The sequence below is a fragment of the Pipistrellus hanaki genome (genome assembly GCF_964339955.1).
Source record: "Pipistrellus hanaki genome assembly, chromosome: 5".
Classification (NCBI taxonomy): domain Eukaryota; kingdom Metazoa; phylum Chordata; class Mammalia; order Chiroptera; family Vespertilionidae; genus Pipistrellus; species Pipistrellus hanaki.
In genome coordinates this window covers 64,568,542-64,590,754 of record NC_140507.1, presented here as the reverse complement: position 1 = coordinate 64,590,754, position 22,213 = coordinate 64,568,542, and the positions used below count along the sequence as shown (strand labels likewise).

At 41.5% G+C, this 22,213-nt stretch overlaps 1 protein-coding gene across 1 annotated transcript in view; it reads right to left on the bottom strand.

Annotated features, from left to right (window-relative positions):
• The window catches only part of GALNTL6 (polypeptide N-acetylgalactosaminyltransferase like 6), an 867,296-nt gene that overhangs the window by 21,843 nt on the left and 823,240 nt on the right, over positions 1-22,213 (bottom strand). The window contains exon 11 of the mRNA XM_084883746.1: positions 7,115-7,231. Within this exon, the coding sequence (XP_084739872.1) occupies positions 7,115-7,231 (117 nt within the window). The remainder of the gene's footprint in view (positions 1-7,114; positions 7,232-22,213) is intronic.

The following is a 22,213-nucleotide window of genomic DNA, read 5'->3' as shown; positions in this document are numbered from 1 at the left end:
CAAGCATATTATTATTTGTTGAACTTTCAACTTCAATGATCCTAGGCTCAGTGATTTATTATTTCCTGACCTCTAATCCTGCTACTGACATTGATTAAATATTTTATTTAAATGTCAAATTTCCTTGGTACTATACACAGACCAAGCAATGCAGCAACCAGGGTTTCTCACTGGTTAATCCATTTCCCTCTCTGTTGATGTCTTTCTGCCTCTCTGTCTATGTATCTCTTTTTGGTATTTAATCAGTCAGTCCTCACTTAACATCATCGATAGGTTCTGTGACTTTAAATGAAACAATATATATTGAAACCAATTTTAGCATAGGCTAATTCATATAAACAAGAGTTAAGTTGCTCTGGCATCTCATCAATGTTATAACAGAACCAAGTTGAACTATATGGCATGATTGGAGGACCTGCTGCACTCTCAGAAGGCCGGAGCCAAAATGGACCATAATCATGACTTAGAACAGCCTCTTATTATACAGTTGAGGAAAATGAGGTCTGCGGGGGTCAAATGGCTTTATAACAGTTTTTATTCCTTATTTCTTCCTTATGTTTTGCTTGTCTAACTTGTTAATAAAGAATCTGTTAGGCCAGTGGTCGGCAAACCGCAGCTGGAGAGCCACATGTGGCTCTTTGGCCTCTTGAGTGTTCTAAAGCCTCTTCTTCAAAATAGACTCACCCAGGCCGAAAACCGACTTCTGCTCATGGGCCACGAAGTCTCAATCGCACTGTATGTGCGTGCCCGCACGTGGTATTTTGTGGAAGAGCCACACTCAAGGGGCCAAAGAGCCACATGTGGCTCTCAAGCTGCGGTTTTCCAACCACTGTGTTAGGTCCAAAAGAATACCTGTGTTAAGGCACACTTACACAGATTTGTCTCTTGGACAGATTTGTTCATGTATTGACACAATTATATTGCAGGGCATCTTTAGGTGACTTTTATTTCTTGTTCCCAGATTTATTATTATAGTGCAACAGTCACTAGATTTGTAGACTGATTATTTGCCTGCAGTCTTCAGTGTTTTATGTACTGTTATTATTACCTGGTGATTACTTTCCCGCACCCCATGTGATATAGCTTCAGATTGTGTTCATTGTCTTACTCTGTTGCCTCTGCCATTAGCTAAAAATGTTTTCTCTTACGATTTTGAAATGCATTCTATTGCCATTTATCTTACCATAATGGCCGTTTCAAAGCAATCAGGCATCGAGTGTTTCATTCATTAGGCACACTTTTCTGTGTGCGCTCTTGTCAAGGCAAAAACAAGCAGACATTATGGAAGCATTGCCACCGTTTGCCTTGGGTGATGTTATTGTGACATTCATAGTTTGTCTTCTACCTTTGGGCTGTTTCTTACAGACAGAAGAATTTAGATTTCCCAGAAAATAACTTATGAGTTTTTTGTTTTAACATGCATCCCTCAATTTTAGAGTAAATTGATATTACTTTCACTACTTTTTCTTAGAAAGGGAGGGAGAGAGAGCGAAACCTCAATGTGAGCGAGACACATGGCTTGGTTGCCTCCTGTACCCATCCCGGAGGTTGAATCCAAAAACCAGGTATGTGCCTTGACCAGAATCGAACCTGTGACCTTCCAGTGCAGGGGATGGTGCTCCAACCAACTGAGCCACACCGGCCAGGGCTCTGCTTTCTTTCTGTTAAGTGATACTTTCAAATGTAGATTCAGAATGACACACAACTCCTACATCTTTGCTTCAACATTAATGTGGTGTGAGTAAGGTTGCCTGCTGCCTGCATTGTACTGAATAAGCTCACTAGATACAGTATTGCAAATACATATCATAGCCTTGCTACCTGATTTGGGAAGATTAAAAGTATTTTTCTCTCTGTAGGGGGTGATATTTTGCTATGTGGTTGGCAGCCATGGGAGATAGTGCACGTCCCTTTCTGCAATCTGTACCCATCCAGGTGCTCTGTCCTGAGCATGAGGCTCTGTCCCAGAATCTGCTCTTTGGCCACAGGCAAAGACCTGCTTCATCTGTGTGTGTGCACACCTCCCCTCCAGGTCTTTGAAAAGGAGCTTTTGTCTGCTTCCTCAGCAGGACCAATGCCTGCTCCGCTGCAGTCAGCGCTTCCACCCCAGAATGTGATCAGAGCTGCTGCCTGGCCAAACAGCACCAGGGCTCTCTCCCCCACCCCCTCCCCCTCCTCTCCTCCTCCTTCCCAGGGACTCATAATATAATGGCCCCTGGGGAGTATCCTTTCCAGACCTACAGTCTAATTTTAGTTCTCTTTCTTGGTCCGTAAAGGAAACTGAAAGCCAGCACACAATGCTACAGTGATATCAAACAGCTAAATAGATGGCCCTGAAAAATGAATCAGACAATGGCTTCCTTCACAGACCTCACATTAGTCATTCCTGGTGCTCTGCAACAATCTTATCTATCAGCAATCGGATCTAAAAAACAAAAGAAACAAACGAGCAGAGCAGACACAGACTCATAGATACAGAGGACATTTTCAGGGCTGCCAGATGGGAGGGGGCTTGGGGGGATGGACAAGAACGGATGAAGAAGAGCAAATTGGTTGTTCCAGAATAGTCCAGGGGATGTGAAGTGCAGCATGAGGAATATGGTCCATAATATTCTAATAATTATGTGTGGTGTCAGATGGGGATGAGATTTTCCGGGATGACCACTTATCAAGTTATATAATGTCTCATCTCTGGGGTGTACACTGGATACTGTATGTCAACTAAAATTGAAAACTAAAAAATGATTTTAAAAAAAGAATTAATAAGAAAAGGAACATGTCAGGGCTGCTATTCTAACTGCTAGTTTCTCTCCTTTCAAAGTTTAAGTATTTCCCCTAAAATGAATTCACTCTAAGAAGTTGTCTACATTCTTAGTAAGGAATCTTAAATAGGAATACTCATATTTCATAGACCTTTCTGCATAAGTGTTTTTCCAATTATATTTTAAAAAATATATATTTTATTGATTTTTCATAGAGAGGAAGAGAGAGAGATAGAGAGTTAGAAACATCGATGAGAGAGAAATATCGATCAGCTGCCTCTTGCACACCCCCCACTGGGGATGTGCCCGAAACCAAGGTACATGCCCTTGACCGGAATCAAACCTGGGACCCTTCAGTCCGCAGGCCGAAGCTCTTTCCATTGAGCCAAACCTGTTTCGGCTCCAATTGTCTTTTTTACAGTTGCTGGGATTCATGTATATCTGTGTTGGAGAGTAAAGTTTAAGCTCATCTTCCCTGTTTGGAAACAGCGGTAATACACATTTTCCCCCAAAATAAAAAAAAATGGTGCTTCAATAGACTCTTCTTTAGTGCCCATGTAACTATTGTGTTTATTAAAAAAAAAAAAAAATGCAGGATCATTTGAGCTCTCCTAAGTGTCCCTTTTGTGTTCTATGAATGCTTTTGAATGAAAAAGAATAGCTGTAATTTTTCTGTCCTGATATACTTCTTTTCTCATTCAGGAATTTTAATCTAAATGTAAAAGAATGAGACCTATTTCTTATAAGTCATTGAGTAATATACTGAATAAAGCCTGCAGTTAATTACCAGAAAACAAAGCAGCTTGCAATGTTTTCACCCCCATGTCAATATAGCGTGGTGCATATTTTAAGTATGATTTATTTTCTACCCCCTGTCAACTTTGTTTAATCTTCCTGTAGCTCTGATTTCAGTCTCTAGAGACTGAAAATCTTTCTAAAGAGATTTATTAACTGGTCCCTTTAGCTCTTCTTACGTCCGCTTGTCTAGTGCTGCCCTCTGCTGACTATTTCTTGAATTACATGTCATAGATGTTGACAGTTTTGCCTGAGCCGGGAAGAAATAAAAGAACAATTTGTACATATCTTTATTTTCAGCAGGCAAATAAAATCTGAAGTCCAGAAAAATATTTCATTCCGGAACACTCCAGGGGATAGAAATATTCCTCCCGAGTCAGGCATTCAGGTATGCCTACCTCCTATCAACCAGTCGCCTGGGCCTGGTTGGGCTGAATAGAGGTGGCAGAGAGCAATTTGGCCCTTCAGAAAAAGATTTTTCTTATGGCACGCTCCCTTTTTTTTTTCCTTAAAAAAAAAATAACCTTTCCTCTCTACGTACCAGTCTTACTGGGAGGCCTCTGAACCTTTCTCGCTTGCTCTCAGGCTGAAGTCAGAATTGCTTCCTGGAGGTAACAGGCCAAAGCTATCTCACACCTCTGGTAGCTTCCCTGTGGTGCTTACAGAGAGACAGGACAAGGGGGAGGCGAGTCAGCTTTTACTGACTTCCTTTCCTATCAGTGAGTCCTGGGGCTACCGTCTTCCTCGGGATAGAGATTTGAGGGAACAATAAAGAGTGTTTGGTGTGTGGCAGCTGCCTGGGACCCCAGAGAATTCTAATTTGGTATTAGCATGGATCGCTCTGGGGGGAGGACTGGAGAAGGCCAAAGAGTATATTAACTCTGCACTGACTACATATACAAGATGCTGTTATATTATAGACATGACTTATTCTCATAATAACCCTGTTGTGAGCTGAATAGCTGTCCGTACTTAAAGAGGGAGGAACTGTAGCCTAGAAAGGTTTAATAACTCCACAAGGACACACAGGATAAACGGGCTGAAATCTAGGTGGGCCTGACTGCATGGCCCAGGACCCTGCTAGAACATCATGAGCTGTGGGATAAGAGTACAAACACCTCCCGCAGCTGGCATGGCTCGGTGGTTGAGAGTCAATCTAGGAACCAAGAGGTCACAGATTGATTTCTGGTCAGGGCACATGTCGGGGGTGGGGGTGTTGGGGTTGAGGGTGTGTGTGTGTGTGTGTGTGTGTGCAGGCTTGCTCCCCAGTGTGGGTGTACAGGAGGCAGCCAATCAATTCTCTCCCATCACCGATGTTTTTATCTCTCTCTCCCTCTTCCTTCTTCTCTGAAATCAATATCCTAATAAAGAAGCAAAATGCAAATTGACCCTCACTCCAACACCCAAGATGGCCGCCCCCATGTGCACACAAGGTGGCCACCACAAGATGGCTGGCAGAGGAGGGCAGTTGTGGACAATCAGGCCAGCAGGGGAGGGCAATTGGGGGCAATCAGACCTGCAAGGGAGGGCAGTTGGGGGGACCAGACCAGCAGGGAAGATAAGTTAGGGGCAACCAGGCCAGCAGGGGAGGACAGTTAGGGATGACCAGGTCACAGGGGAGGGCAGTTAGGGGCATCCAGGCTGGCACGGGAGGGCAGGTAGGGGTGACCAGGCTGGTAGGGGAGAGCAGTTAGGGGAAATTAGGTCAGCAAGGGAGTAGTTAGGTGTTGATCAGGCTGGCAGGGGAGCAGTTAAGGGGTGATTAGGTTGGTAGGCAGAAGCGGTTAGGGGCAATCAGGCAGGCAGGCAGGCGAGTGGTTGTGAGCTAGCAGTCCTGGATTGTGAGAAGGATGTCAGACTGCCTATTTCTAAACAGGCAGTAGGACATCCTTGAGGGGTCCCAGATTGAAGAGGGTGTAGGCTGGGCTGAGGGCCCCACCCATCCATGCACGAATTTCGTGCACCAGATCTCTAGTATATATATATATTTAAAAAAAGAGTGCAAGGACCAGATTAGTGCTGGCTTGGGGTGGAAGGGGCATTGTTGGTTCAGTGATTGGCTGAATTAATTCTGGATGGTGCTATGGACTTGGTTCAGTGATTGGCTGAATTAATTCTGGATGGTGCTATGGACTTGGTGCTTTCCTGAATGATGCTGCTCTGACCAGGAAGTCAGGCTAGAGGTGGGGCAAGAAGGGGCAGTGGGGGGCAGTGCCACCATGCTGAGTCTCAGCACACTGAGGACTCTGGAAGACCCTAGGCTGGCATGTAGGGTTTTTACTCGTAATAGAAAAGATAGACACTTAGGAATATTTCAAACAGAACAGAACAGAACGGAGCAGAATAGAACATCACTAATACTTCAATGGAAATTGCTTGTCTCCTTTTGGTTTTCCTAGGAGAGGCATTATGGACAATTCTGGGGAGCAGAAAGCACAGGGACGACATACTATCCTGAACATGGAATATATCATTTTACAGAGGGAGAGAGGGGAGTAACAAGGCAGGGTAGGGACTTTAACTGTATTTGTAAATTTTATTCTTTTAAAAAATATATTTTATTGATTTCAGTGAGGAAGGAAGAGGGCAAAAGAGATAGAAACGTCAATGATGAGAGAGAATCATTGATTGGCTGTCTCTCCCCTGCCTTCACGGGGGATCAAGCCTGAAACCTGGTCATGTGCCCCTGATCAGAATTGAGCTTGGGACCCTTTTGTCCACAGGTCAGCACTCTATTCACTGAGCTAATCCAGCTAGGGCTTAAATTTTATTCTTTAAAAAAAAATATGGAAATATCTGTAGATGCTTGTTAAATCTGCATGATGAGTATATAAATGCCTGGTATAATATGTTTTATAGTTTCCTATTTGAAATAGTTCATAGTTAAAAATTAAAACGCTACAATAGGGACGCAGTGTGAGGAAAAGGCCCTGATGAAGGCTGTCAAGTGTCAAAGCGGGTCAGGGGTCACACCTCACTCCATAAACTGGGCAGCACTGAAAGGTTTTCTTAATCAAAAGCAACACATAGTCTTTACATATCCCATAAAGCTCATCCTTCATGGAGTGTTATTGCCTCCAAGGTATGTTTCATGTGTGAGATTACAAACTCCTACAACAACAAGAGATGTATGTAAAATATTCTTTTCAATAAACAATCGGAGGGCGAAAATAAAATTAAAGTCACACAAACTTATGGAGTAACAAAGAGTCTTTCATGAAAACCATGAAATGTAGTTGGAAGAGTTCCACAGCCTCAGACAGGCCTTTCATGGTTTGAAAACTATATATTCTGGGAAAGGGAATATAAGACTAGGGCCACAGTCAACATTTCTTCCATCCTTCCTATGACTTAAGGCACATTTTTATACATGATCTCCATTGAGGAATAGAAACAAAGAAGGGAAGTGATTCATTCACCTACAGAACCATGTCTCCCCCAGCCCCCCCAAACCCTCTCCCCTCTCGATCCCACACAGCCCCTCTGGAGCTTCCTTCCCACTGTGTCCCCCCTGCCTGCCTCATCCCCTATCCCACAGCTTCTGGGAGCCGGCCTACCTGCTCATGAGACCATGTCCTTTCAGAGCCATCCTTGACACAGATGTCCAGCCTGAGCTCAGTTCCCGTGGCTCCATGCTTGCTGTCCACACAGAGATTGGCTGCCACGTTTCGAATCTGTGGAAAGAAGGAGGAGTGAGCATGAGGCTCTTTTTTATTTTTCCTCTAGCTCTATGTTATCTATGACAATTCTGGCATAGACTTAGCAATTGGTGTGTGTGTGTGTGTGTGTGTGTGTGTGTGTGTGAGAGAGAGAGAGAGAGAGAGAGAGAGAGAGAGAGAGAGAGAGAGAGATTTCATAATTATTGAATGATGCTTTAAATTTATGTGCAATTTATGGAAAAAACAGGGAAGTAAAGATCACATGGTCCAGTCTACATGTAAAATAACATGAGAAGGTTGAAGAGCAAGCTGTGGCTGACTCCAGCAAAAGAATGTGTGACATGCAACACAGGGAGCAGTGTAGAGTTCATGACATTTCTAAAATGGGAGCTATTTCTTCTTCAGGAGGTTAGGAATTCAAAGTTTGGAATTTGTCATCTTGCTAAAAAAGCATCTTCTATGATTTTAACCTTCCTGGAAGAGATCACAATGAGGCAGGTGATGCAGGTAAAGTGTGAGGTGAAAGAGAGTGAATCCTGAGCACTGAATGGTTCTGGGAAGGACAAGGTGACCTTGACATTGTAGTTTGCCTGGGGTGGTCTTGGTCTATACCTATACCTGGCTGACAAATGTAACCTGTCACCCTAGAGCATTATTGGTGCAATACTATACTGTATAAAGATTCTCTACATAAAATCTGACCTGTGACAAGTTGCAGAATAAAAAATGAAAAAAGACTGATCACTGATAGTTCTTTACAATTATTATATTGACACTGATATTGTTAGCAGTGGGAAAAGGGAGGACTATGAAAAGTATCAAAAGCAGAAACAGGAACAGAGTTTGGACACAGACATATTCCTTTGTCCAATCTGCCTGAAGATCTCACCAGTTCTCCTATTCCCATCAGAACCATATCCTGGAGTCAGAGTTGGGTATTGTTTATGGTTGTTATTTAGGTAGGCAGGCATGGATAAGCTCAAATAGCTGCATCCTTTTTGTTTTTGTATAGTCCTGGATTAAAATAATCCCTTTAAGTGCTGTGAAGACTAGGAACAGGAACAGGATGTACTCAGCTGATCATCTTAGTCAAGGTTCTTTTGCCCAGAACGAGTAGAGAAGATAAGGACTGTGCCCAGACCAAAGATGCCTGCCCTCGGCCTATTGTACTTGAGGGGGGGGGGGGGCAGGGGGAGACAATGAGGCAGAAAAAAAGCGGTAAGGAAATATACAGGGTGACATGTAAGGAATAAATGATGCTGGGATGACTGGGATGAGGTGGGATGGAGAGTGGCGGTTGGTGTGATGTCATTCAGGAGGGAATCAATGTGGTGGGTACCAGTTTCCTGATTCAGGGAATCTGGCCACAGCGTGGGTTGATCTTGTACTAGAGGAGCTCTACTTTCTGGGTCTCTGTCCCTGATAAAAGGGTATGTGGAATAATGTAGGGGCAACGGCTCTTTCTTTTTAAAATGTATTTTTTATTGGTTTCAGAGTGGAAGGGAGAGGGAGAGAGAAAGAGAAACATCAATGATGAGAGAGAATCATCCACCAGCTGCCTCCTGCATGACCCTTCCAGGGGATCGAGCCTACAACCTGAGCATGTGCCCTGGACCCAAATCAAACCCGGGACCTCTCAGTTCGCAGGCTGACACTCTATCCGCTGAGCCAAACTGGCTAGGGCAGGGACAATGATTCTTAACCTAGTTTGGCCTACAGACCTCTCTGAGAATCCAAGAAAGGCTATGGATCTTTTTCCCAAAAAAACAAATGAACTGTGAGTAAATACATACAAGTACCTTCGCGCTCATTTTCCTGGGATGCATAGACTCCAAATCTGAACCCTGAATTAGGGAAAATGCTCTCCTCCTGCCCTTGGCAAACTAATCGCATCCCTCCGTTTAGTAGCAGGGGAAATCCTGAAAGACAGGGAGTGGGCTTGGCTGGTGTCCACGTGCCAGGGATTCACTCTCCCTTCTTTTCCTTTCCCTCCACCTTCTTCCAACAGGCAGCAGGGAGGAGCTTTACGATGGGATTTGGAGATCCAACCTTAAAAGGCACTTTTTTTTTTTTTTTTTTTTGGTAAAAGCAATGCTTCGGTGAGTGAGAGTTTCGTTGGTGAAATAGAAACACCCAGAAGGTCAACAGTTTGATGTTGCTCTCTGTCTGGAGCCTGGCTCGCTCTGCGAAGCTCCCATTTGGTCTCCTTATCTGAGTGCAGGTGTCGGTCTCTCCGGCCGTCTCACTGGCAGCCCCTGACAGGAGCCCTGGCAGGCCTGTCTTTTCACTGTTGGGCCGTTTAACTCGCAGGCTCTCTCCTTAGAGAACCCGCATTAGTTGGTGCCAAAGACATCTTCAGGGCACGATTGTGTCCTCCGCTTGCATCCAAGGGTTCCGAATGGCATTTTGGGGGAAAGCAGCCATTTACAGGCTAAGGTGGCTTGGCCACAGCACCATGGGCTGGCCCTTTGCTCACTCATGGGAGGGGCTCTGCTCTTGGAAAAGGGATGTGGGGAAGAACAGGAGCCAGCAACAATGACTGGCAGATCGGCCAGGTCTGTCCATCCAAGCCAACGCCTCCCAGAAAGCCGTGTTCTGTTTCTAAATGCCATGAGCATGAAGGGCTCTGGCAGGAAGGGAGAAGGCCCATTTTCTAAACTGAATTTTCTAAATTTTCCCTCAGTTGGCACCTGTGTAGACAATGGGATAAACCTCTCTGGAAGCCAAATTTCAAGTTTCAAAGGCGTCATTGTCTACATCTGTGTGAATTCCAGAAACCAGTGGTGCCAGAGAGGAAATGCTGAGGCGCCTCTTGGACATCAGGTAAATGAATAGCAGGCACTTCTCACTCTTCCCTCCCTTCCCTTTTTCTCCCTAACTCCTCAGCACACATGCACATCCTCTCCCCGTGCTCACAAATTCAACTCCATCATAATAAACAGGTGGAAAAGATGCCAATAGAACGGATTCTAATACATGTTTATTCACTTGAATTAAGTGTTAAAAAGATATGACTAGAGCATTTAGAAACGATGTGTCCTTTTTCAATGCGGGTTCGGTATCTGTGGCTGAAGGGAGAACAGTTCACACACACACACACACACACACACACACACACACACACACACGTCTAGGACACAGAGCTGACTGGATGTGTGACAGGACTGATGCTTTTCAGCTTTGATTTCTTTGATCAGGACTCAGCATCATTAAAACTGTGTCTCTCTTGGGAGAGACTGAACATGATTGGGAAGTAAGGTAGTGCTTTGCCAGGAAGGGGAGGGTAGAGGGAGACAAATGGGGGGAAAAGGAGTCAGGATTACAGAGATAATCTCCTCTGGTGAAGATTAGGAGAAGGCCTGGCAGAGGGCAAAGGATTTCTTAGGCATGCACGGGAAGTCAGGCTCAGCTTGAACACTGTGGTTGTTATTTTTTTTTCTCCCCTCCCCAACGCAGGAGGTTTTCTGAAAGAGGTACAAGAGAAGGTGTATCTATAATAATAAAATTGTAATATGCTAATTAGGCCGGATGTGATTCTGGACATGATTCCGGACATCCTTCTGGATGAAGCCAGGGCTGGAGGGAAGCCCGGGTCACAGGTGCCAGAGGGAAGCTGGTGCCAGCAGCCAGGGGAAGGAAGGCCTACCCTTATACAAATTTCACTCATCAGGCCTCTACTGTGATATAAATGTCAAGGTGGCCAGTAGGTGGTAGGTAATCCAATTGGTTGTTAGGAAGACAAGCCTCAGTTTAACAAATGAGAGAGCATTGTTTGCTAATTCTCCTAGAGCCTTGGGGTATTTTTAAAAATATGTCTTTATTGATTTCAGAGAGAGGAAGGGAGAGGGAGTTAGAAGCATCAATGATGAGAGAGAATCATCAAGGGGCTGCCTCCTGCAAGCTCCCTACTGGGAATCAAACCACGATGTCCTTGTTCATTGGGTTGATGCTCAACCACTGAGACAGACCTGCAGAACCCTTGGGGTCTTTTAATTCAGAAGTAGTGGGTTTATGATTCATTCAATGAATATTTATTAAGCATTTGCTATATCCTAGGCACTATGCTAGATACTGGGTAGACAGTGAAAAAGGAAGAATTGGTCTCCTTTGTGTAAGCTTTGGTCCAGAGAGGATATTTGAAAGGGGGAGAAAGGTATGAGACTGCTAATATTTCTGGCCACGAATTTTTAATGCCGCAGAAGGAACCATGATGCTTCGTTCTATGGACTGACGTTGATTTCAGAATGCACATCGACATGCACAGCCAGACAGAGAGAAGATGTGCGTGTACCAGGGAGAGAGCACTGAACGGGGACCAGACACCAGTGAGTTTCCCCATCATCTGAGCCGTGCACTCCCTTTCAAAGCTCAGCGTATGCACTGATAAGAAGTCCACACGGAAGGAGTGCTCCTGAACAAAAGGCACTTTGAGATGTACGGATGGAGCTTCAAAGACCAGGAGAAAGCAGCTTCAGCTCTTAAGGAGCCCAGAGTCCTGGTGGGGAGATGCCACGTTGGAGGCATTTTCTTAGATTACTAAGCGCTAAGTGCTAAGTGAGAACTGAAGATGAAATGATCAGGTCTGAGTGAGTCAGCGTGGAACACTTTGCTGAACTGATGACTTTGGAAGGGGCTCTGGAGGATAAGTAGAATTGAGTCTAGAGAGAGAAATGACAGAACGACAGGGTAGCATTAAGGGTCTCAAATGTACCTATCTATGGAGACTGGACAGTGCAAGACATTTTTTTAGGGAATGGCTCAAACATGGAATGGCCCAGCATAGGTTTATAAAATGAGGATAATCATGCCTTGGAGGGTGGTTGAGAAAATTAAAGTGATGTATACAAAGTGCTTGCACCCTGTCTGGCACTGTAGAAGCTCAGCAAATGTTAGCTACTACTTATTTGTTTGCTCATTTTTTTCAGCTAAAACAATGACAATGGAGTAATGACATAAATGTCCCATAAAACCCTTTAAATACTGAGAGACCACAACCGAACAAGCTGTGGCTTGTAACTCCAGACATTTTTTTCAGCCCTGATAATTTCATAGGCAGCTACTCAAGATCTCAGTCGGGCAACTAGGATGTCACACTGCCACACCCATATTCTCCCCCAATTAATTAGCGAATTCTATTGATGCTTGCCTTTAATCCTAAATGTCCCACTCCTTTCCTATCCTTTCCAGTCTCATACACCTTCAACATCACTTCGTGGACTTTTAAATAAATTGTAATAAAATATATGTAATATGAATTTTGCCATTTTAACCATTTTTAAGTGTAAAATTCAATCACATTGAGTACATTCAAAATTCTGGGTAACCACCACCACTATCTATTTTCAACACCCAAAATAGCAACAATATAACCAGTAGGCAATAACTTCCCCATTTATTTCACTCCCGGTAACCTCTAGTCTACCAACTCTATGCATTTGCTTATTCTAGATATCCAGATAAGTATACCCAGATATATTTGTCACTTGTGTGCCATCCTTTTTTCACTTAATGTAATGTTTTAAAGTTTATCCATATTGTAGTATATATTAGAACTTTGTTCCTTTTTCAGGCTGAATAATAATTTTATCTCTATGTATACCTCTGTATCTATCTTTACTTCCATCTATCAGTCACATTTGGTTTTCTACTCATCCATTGATGGTCACTTGAGTTGTTTTCTCTTTTTAGCTATTGTGAATAAAGATATTGTGAACATTAGCATACAATTTGTTTTCAGTTCTTTTGGTCAAATTACTAGGCATGAAATTGCTGGGTGATATGGTAATTCTATGTTTATCTTTGAGGAACCACCTTAGTGTTTTCCATAGAGGCTATATGCACCATTTATATATTGACCAGCAATGTACATTGGTTCCAATTTCTTCTCATCCTTGCTAACACTTGTTGTTTTCTGTTTTTATATAATAACCATGCAAAGGGGTGTGCATGGGTATCTCATTATAGTTTTGATTTACATTTCTCTAATGACTAATGACATTGAATATCTTTTCATATGTTTACTGGATATTTGTATGTCTTCTATGGGAAATTTTTATTCAAGTTCTTAGCCCATTTTTTGAATTTGGGTGTTTGTTTCGTGTTGTTGTTGAATTATAGGAGTTCTTCATATATTCTGTATATTAATCCCTTATCAGATATACAGTTATAAATATTTTCTCCTATTTTGTAGGTTGCCTTTTCATTCTGTTAACAGTGTCTTGAAACACAAAAAAATTTATTTTAATTAAATTTATGTTGTTGTTTTTTTTTTTTTGCCTGTTTTTGGTGCCATATTTAAGAAACCATTGCAAAATCCAATGCCATGAAGAATTTCCCTATGTTTTATCCTAATAATTTTGTAATGTTTAGGTCTGTGAACCATTTTGAATTAAAATTTGTAGATGTTATAAGGTAAAGTTCCAACCTCATTCTTCTGCACGTGCATATATTTGTTTGCCAGGCTGCCCTAACAATGTATCACACAGAATCAGCTGAGGCCTGAACCTCACCTTGGTGGGAGAAGGCAGGGAAAGCCCTTTAAGTTTCTGAGCTTCTGTCTCGCTCACATTCTCTCTTCCCTAATGGTGGTTCCTGCTTTCTAAAGTGGTTGCTTCTGTAGTCTTCAGAGTCTTTTTAAAAATTCTTTTCTTAGTTAACAATTTTTTTTACATTAAAACTTCTCTGATGTGATTTCTGTCTCCTGACAAGACTCTGATTGATGTGACCACATCTGAGTAATAACTGAAGTCAGAGAAAGATGTGATATCACACAAGCAAAGAGTATGAGGAAGATTGATTGGAATCCTGGGGAATGCTTTCTTTGGGGAGCGGGCAAAGAAAGGAGCTAGGAAAAAGAAAGGAAACACCATGTTTGTGTCAATGAGAAATAAGATGGAAGGAAGAGGTTCAGGAAGTGTATGAGGGGTCCACAGCGTCAAATTCCAAAAAGTAGTCAAGTGGGAGGAGCTGGCAGTTAGGAAGTTACCAGTGGCCTTTTCAAGGACAATGTCTGTGGTGTGGCGAATGAAGGCAGAAGACAGAGGCCAAGTGGACTGAAGACAACTGGGAGGTGAGAGTTAGAGTACACAAATGGAAGCTTCTCTTTCTAGAAGCTTGATAGTGATAGAAAAGACAAATATAGGGGAAAAGTAGAGTGAAAAAAAAACACACCAACATTTTTGGGATGGAGAGATATACAGATATATAGATATATATATTTGAAGGATACCTGAAAATCAGGGAAGGCATTTTAAGTCAGGAGTTAATATGAATGTTCCAGTGTCCTGTGGAGAGAAGGAATCTACAGGAAGAGCTACAGCCACACTACTAGTAACATGAATCACACCTGTGTCAAGAGGTTTACAAGCAGAGGATGCTGCTTTGAAGGCAAATGTAAGCCACAGGAGAGGTGGCTTGTGTGCTGTGTATGTATACAATAGAATATTCTTCAGTTTAAAAAAAAAACAATATTTCCAAAATATTATGGATAGCTAGACTTCACAGCATGGCCCAATTTCAGTTGCAGATTGTGGGAGAAAACTCCCGAGTGAACTGTGAGCTCTTGGTCATCACCCCTTCTGCTGCACAGTCACTCAGACAATGGCATGGCGCCCTCTGCTCAGCCTGAGCCCCATGGTGCTGGGCAAGCACTGCACCTTTTAACTAATGTCTCCACATCTAAAACCCCTGCCATTTTTCTCCTGGAGTGCTATTTTATGAATACAAACACTTCTCCCTGGGGTCAGATTCACCTATAAATTGCCAATAAATCTATGATTTGCTCAAGTTCCAGCCTAATCATGAAAAGCCACTTTCAACATCATCCTGGAAGCCAAGGTCAATGGCCCCAGGCATTAAACATAAAGCAAATTTTTCCTATACCTGAAAAACTACTCACACAACACAGTGTCTAGATAAAAGAATTCTTCTTTTGAGTTTAGGCCAGATCATTGAAACAGGGGGCAGGTTTAAAAGCTTGTCTAATAGAGGTACTCACCTCTTGGGTAAAACTCAGGACCATTAGTTAATGAAGATCTGCAATCAAATCATACGGTTGATTCTGAGAAGAATGTGACTCTTTGACCTTGGGTAGGATTGCAGCAAAATCACAGAGATACATGATAATTTGTGGGCTTTTAAACTTTTCCAGAGAAGTAGAATCTCTTGAACTTTTTCTTGAGTTTAATAGCTATTCCTCTAAGGAAGGTCAGCAAATTGTTCTTATTTTCAAGTACGATAATTCAGGGTCTGAGTTTTTAATTGTAAATTTAATCACTGTTAAGCATAGTCAGCATATTAAAAGCGGTGAATTGGTTTTTTAAGGGAAGAAAAGTGGACATGTCAAGTTGTATTATGGGGTACTGAAGTATAATTTAACATTTATAAAATATTTCATGGTATAACTACTTCCCTGAATTTTTTTTCCTCTGTGGGATTGAGGTTATGAAGCCACCTTATTTCCATTTTGGAGAGGACAGATCAGAGCAATGGTAAAAAACTATTTCCACCCTCCTTATTATCTCCTGCCACAAAATCGAACAAATAGGTAACAGAAAGAATGAGCTGTGAAGATCTGGTCTTAACATTTTTGCATCACATTGACCAGCACACCATCACTGTGTCCTGTGACAAGGGAAATTCATGCAAAACCAATGGGGATAACAGATTATTTCTTGTGAAAATGTAAACGCACAGCTCCAAAACCAGAGACAGTATAAATTCCACCCTGGAGCACCGATTTATGCAAAAGTTAGTGCAATAATCTAAAAATGCTTGAATGAGCTGGTTGGCTTTCTGAATAATCATCTTCTAATAATAAAAAGAATAACCTTCTTCTAATCTAAGCATTTTGCATAACTGCCTCCTCTCAAAGTTCTTAACTGTGAAAGTAGTTAATCATGCCAGACTCAATGGGTGAATAATTCTGAGAATGAACTGGTTGGGTTTGATGAGATTGTGAAATAAATGGCAGTTGCCAAAAACCAAGAACGATTTTTCCCCTCTGAGAAAGAATGAGACTAGATGTCTCCCTAAAAATAGAGCAAAACAAAACAAAACAAAATAAAGCAGGACAAAGAGGTCCTCGGTAAGTTAACATTAGTCTAGTTCTGGTTGAGTGACTCTGTATATATACAGGATAGACAGCCATCCAGGCAAGTCCAAATTACCTGATACTCTAGTTCAAAGTTACTTGGATAACTTGGGGAGACCAAAGGTTGGGTTCTGTTTCTGGCAGGGTCCTAGTAGAGTGTTACTTCAAGCCAGTGAGGCTTTCTCAGGGAGAAGCCATGATTTAATTATTTCTGTAACTCCAGCACCTCGCACAGATGGTAGTATATAATGTATTCATCAGCTAGGGCTGCCATAGCAAAATCCCATAGATTGGGTGGCTTAGACAACAGAAATCTACTTCTCAGTTCTGGAGGCTAGAAGTCCAAGATCAAGGTGTCAACGGGTTTGGTTTCCTCTGAGGTTTCTCTCCGTGGCTTGAAGATAGCAGCCTTGTCACTGCATCCTCACCTGGCATTTTCTCTGTGTATGGATGTACCTGTTGTATCTTTTTAAAAAAATAATATATATTATTGATTTTTTTTACAAGAGGAAAGGAGAGAGAGAGTTAGAAACGTCGATGGGAGAGAAACATCGATCAGCTGTCTCCTGCACACTCCCTACTGAGGATGTGCCCGCAACCAAGGTACATGCCCTTGACCAGAATCAAACCTGGGACTCTTCAGTCTGCAGGCTGATACTCTATCCACTGAGCCAAACCGGTTAGAGCTGTTGTCTCTTTTATTATGAGGATTAGGGACCCAACTTTATGAGCCCATTTAACTTTAAATACCTCCTTAAAGCCCTCATGTCCAAATATAAGTTGTTGAAGGGTTAGAACATCAGCATATAAATTTTGGGTTGACACAATTCAGCCTATAATATGGAGTACTTACTCAGCAATTACCTTTTACATAAAGGAAAAATGTTCACTATTTTTCATGTTAGCTTCTCTGGTGATGAATGAGAGGGGTCACAATGACAGCTATTTATTATTATTATTCTTGCCATTGGTCTTAGGGTTTTACAAAGAAACTTCACCAACACTGAATTCTCTAAATGATTTTAAAAGAATTTATTGCTAGGCCTTTCTGTTGGGCGTGCTTAATGCCCACTTTCTGTTACCTTACACGTACCAGGCCAATTCAGGAGATTGCTAGAGTCTCAAAGCCTCTTGCTTACATCACCTCCCAAATCCCTCACCCAAATCCTCACTCATCTCCTGTTATTGCTGGAATTAGGTCATGGGCAAAGCTCCACCAAATACTCTTTGAGCCACAGAGGGCCCTCCAGCTGAACGTGTTCCTTGCCTGTTTTATATTTTGAACTTGGTTTTAATATTTTCATTCAAGATTGTCAGTATCATTTTCTCTAAGTGATTTTTAACTTCTTCTGAGTGGCAGACAGTCTTTGAAAAGCTGATGAAAAATATGAACTATCCAGAAAAATGTTCATATACACAGATGTAAAGAATTCTTGCTTTATATATCTGGTGGCCCATAAAGATGGTTTAATTACACACACAGCTTTTTTTCCTCCCAATTCCAACACATAGACCACAGGAGCTTAGAATGTGTTCTTTGGCATACATGAATTGATACTTTCCCTGTATCAATGGGCACTGGTTGAGAAATAAATGACTGCAGTTTTCACTGTAAAAAAAACCAAGAGGTATCTCATGCAAAAACTATTCTCTTGCTTCTTGTATGATTTAGGTAAAGTGTTGCCTCCTCCATCCATTTGTAATGCAAATCAGGGCTTCCACAGCAGTAAATAATAATAGCCAACACTGAAGGGGGAGCTTGCTGTGTTAGGCCCTCTGCTCTGTGCTTTCCATAAATTAGTTCATTTAATCATCACAACAACTCTATGAGGTTGATGCTGTTACATTCTTATTAGAGGCCTGGTGCACTGATTCATGCACAGGTGGGGTCTCTTGGCATGGCCTGTGGGGATTGGGCTGAAACCGGCAGTCCAATGCCGCTGCTATTCCCGCTCATCTGGGCCTGCTGCACCTGCAATGGGCTCGTGCCCGGTCAGTCCCAATTGGAGAGACTCACATAGAGGCGCTCACCAGCTGCTGTGTCTGGAGCCCATCAGTCATCTGAGCAGTGCTCCTACTGTGGGAGTGCCCTGACCACTATGGGTAAGCTCCTGCATTGAGCATCTGACCCTTGGTGGTCAGTGCACATCATAGCGGCCACTCAACCAGTTGCTCGGTCATTCAGTCCCTTAGGCTTTTATATATATAGATTTTTGTAACAAGAAACCCGAGTATACTACTTTCCTGTATGTTAGGCATATTTTACCATAATTTTTTTTTTAAAAAAATGCAGTACTTATTCAATGATAATTGGGGAAGTTGCATTTGCTTTCTGTAAATCCATGATAGAGAAGCAGCCAAACTGTGGGTTCTGAGGGGGAGCAGTCAGACATAGAAGGCAGGGTCTAATTCCTTTGCTTTGTGGTAGATATTAGAAGAAATATATCACAATAAGGCTTCTGAAGAAATACAATTTTCTTAATGTATTTATAACATATTGTATCTCACACCAACATCTTTCAACCCCATTTTACACATAAGGAAAAGAGTTACAAAGATATACAGCATTATATGTTCTATTGATGATGGATAATTGTTTAGGAGAGATAATTATCTGGAAATTCCCCCAAATGACTGGGTTTACTTCTGAGTACAGGGAGGAAGTTAAGACCAAATCTTCAGAAACTAAATAACATTGCTTTCTTTATATATAACTCAAGTAGTCACAGCCAATATCTATGTTTTGCAATCAAGCAGGGCAGCTCAAAGGATTTCTAAAACCAGAGAATAATAAGCTGGAAGAGGCAATATCTACTTTTAAATTTGTAAGCAATTTTCTAATTCATTTGGAGAGGAAGAGCTGGAAAGAGAGAGAAGGAAGGAATATTTGAAAACTGGGAGATTCTTCTATTGCTTGCTCAATGTAACCTCGGTGTAGCCTGGATATGAACTTGAACTCTTTACCCCGCCCATCATGTGCTCATTTAGAATGTCACAATTGAGTCTGACACTACTGCAATACATCTGTTTTCCATATTCAGTTCATTTGTTGTACTTAGTTTGTATCTTCTATCCAAAGTATTTCTTTTTTAATTGAGCCTTTTAGAGGAGACAAAAACTATTTTATTCAGGAGAAAATTTTTACTCATTTCACTTTGGTAGGAAAGAGAATTAAATGTAATTTCTCTTTGACATATGTGGCCCTTTTAATTTTAATTATCAATAACTATATCATACATGGAATTATTATTTTGGGTACTTTTGCATTAATTTAACTGTGAGATGGTCAGAAACTGTTAAAACAACAAGAACAACAACTCCAGTCATATGGCTGGCCATTAATTTGGATGTACAAATTACTACTGGTACTACCATCATGACTTTTAGTTCTACCATCACTGCCAGTGCTGACAGGTATCTTTTGTTGATTGGAAGTGATTTATCACACAAAATCAATAGAGAGAATTGCCATGAACCTTTGGTGCATGCGTAGCACTCTTAGGCCAAAGGTGCTGGTTTTATCCACAAGTGAATTTCTGAGCTTTGTGACAGTTGTACTTTTCACTGACAACTAATAGTGGACGTTCTGGTATTTTCCTCAGCCCCTGTAACTCTTAGTTGGGGAGAGCCGTTTTCTCTTGGGATCTGATAACAGTGAGTGCCAGGAAAGAGCAAGTTTCTGGGTCTTCGAAGAGGAGGTCAGTTTCTTTTTCTTTTTCTTTTTAAAAAAAATATATTTTATTGATTTTTTACAGAGAGGAAGAGAGAGGGATAGAGAGTTAGAAACATCAATGAGATATAATCATTGATCAGCTGCCTCTTGCATACCCCCTACTGGGGATGTGCCCGCAACCAAGGTACATGCCCTCGATCAGAATCAAACCCGGGACCTTTCAGTCTGCAGGCTGATGCTCTATCCACTGAGCCAAACCAGTTTCGGCAGGAGGGTCAGTTTCATCCATTCAGCCTCTTCCTCAGGCTGATGCTTCTAAACTTTTCCACATGGACCAGGTTGATAGCAGGTGAACACTTTTCTGGGGAATCAGTAATCATGGCTGAGTACTCTCTTGGGTATGCTCATTCTCACAGGTGTGCTCTCCTACATTTGAGCACCTCTGCCTTAGATACCCACCTAACATTAGCACTTATGTGACTTTTGTGTCTTCAAAAATTTTTTTTCCCTCCTCCTCCTCCTCCTCCTCCTCCTCCTCCTCCTCCTCCTCCTCCTCCTCCTCCTCCTCCTTCTCCTCCTCCTCCTCCTTCTTCTTCTTCTTTTATTAATCCTCACCTGCAGATATTTTTCTATTGATATTTTAGAGAAAGAGGAAAGGAAGTGGAGAGCCAGAGAGAAACATCCATGTGAGAGAGACACATTGATTGGTTACCCATGGCCGGGATCAACCCTGTAACCCAGGTACATGCTCTTGACAGAAATCAAACCTGGGTCCCTTCAGTATGCTGGCTGACACACTATGCACTAAGCCAAACCAGCTGGGGCTCTTAGGGCTTTTTAGTTCTATGACCTTTGGCTACTTTACTTCCGCTAAAATGGATTATTTCTTTATGCCCAACAATGAACTGATTATTTTGACTCTCTTAATCATTAACTCAGATTGATAGTAATTTTCATTGTGGTGACTAGGATCTTTGGTGAACATGGTACAGAGCTGATTCTTATCCATTCTTTAATTTCTAAGTATCCTATTGCTATCTAGTTAAATTATGAATAGCTTGACTATGTCTTTCACGCACAGTTGGAGGATTAAACCAATGATAGTAAGCTTTTGAAAACTTGAGCTATTCTATAAATTTTACTAATCAGGTAATGATTTCAAAAGCTAATTTTATTTTCTGGTGAAAAATAAGAAAGTCTTCTGGACAATTAGTAACCAATGCTCCAACCTTTAGATATGAGAGAGAGGAAGAGGAAGAAAGAGAGAGGTTTAGGGAGAAAGGAAAGTGCCATCTGCTCACATGTTATACAGTATCTTTTCTTAGATTATTCTACACCAGCTCTAGAATAGAGCTAATAAATATCCTAAATATAAAAATTTGAATAAAATACTATATTTTTGAAACATTATGCCATTCAACATTAAGATGATGTGTTTTAATATAGTCATTATAAAGTAAAAATTCTGGTGTCTACAACGTCACAAAATTTATTCTTTCTTTTTCCCTATTGTTATCATGTTCCCACATACCTTCTAAGGCAATGCATTTGGAAAAAAAAAACACCCTATTTATTATGAAAATGTCTATGCTCGAAACATCTGTTTTTGAAACCATTAACATTTTGCCATACTTTGTTCATCTATAGCAGTGTTTCCCAACCTTCTCTCATGATGAGAATCACCTGGTGGAGTTGTTAAAACACAGATTCCTGAATCCCAACTAAGAAGTGCTAAACTAGAATTTTTGAGAACATATAGGTAAAATTGCATACCTAACTTAGTGCTCTGTATATAACATGTGTGTTAGAGCACTAGTTAAGTATACAATTTTACCTATATGTTCTCAAAAATTCTAGTTTAGCACTTCTTAGTTGGGATTCAGGAATCTGTGTTTTAACAACTCCACCAGGTGATTCTCATCATGAGAGAAGGTTGGGAAACACTGATCTATAGTCTCCTTCCCAATCTCCTATTTTTTATTTTGTTGGAGAATTTTAAAGCAATTTACACACATCATGTCATTTCATCTGCAGGAGAAAAAGAGAGAGAGAGAGGAGAGAAAGAGAGAGAGAGAGAGAGAGAGAAGCATGGGGGGGGGGGCGGGAAGAGAACATTTTCTCATATATCCACAAATTAGCAACAACTATTTAGTATTATCTAATACCTAGCCCATATTCAAATACCCTTCAATTGCCTAAAAATGTTTCTTTTCAGTTAGTATTCTATTCCAAG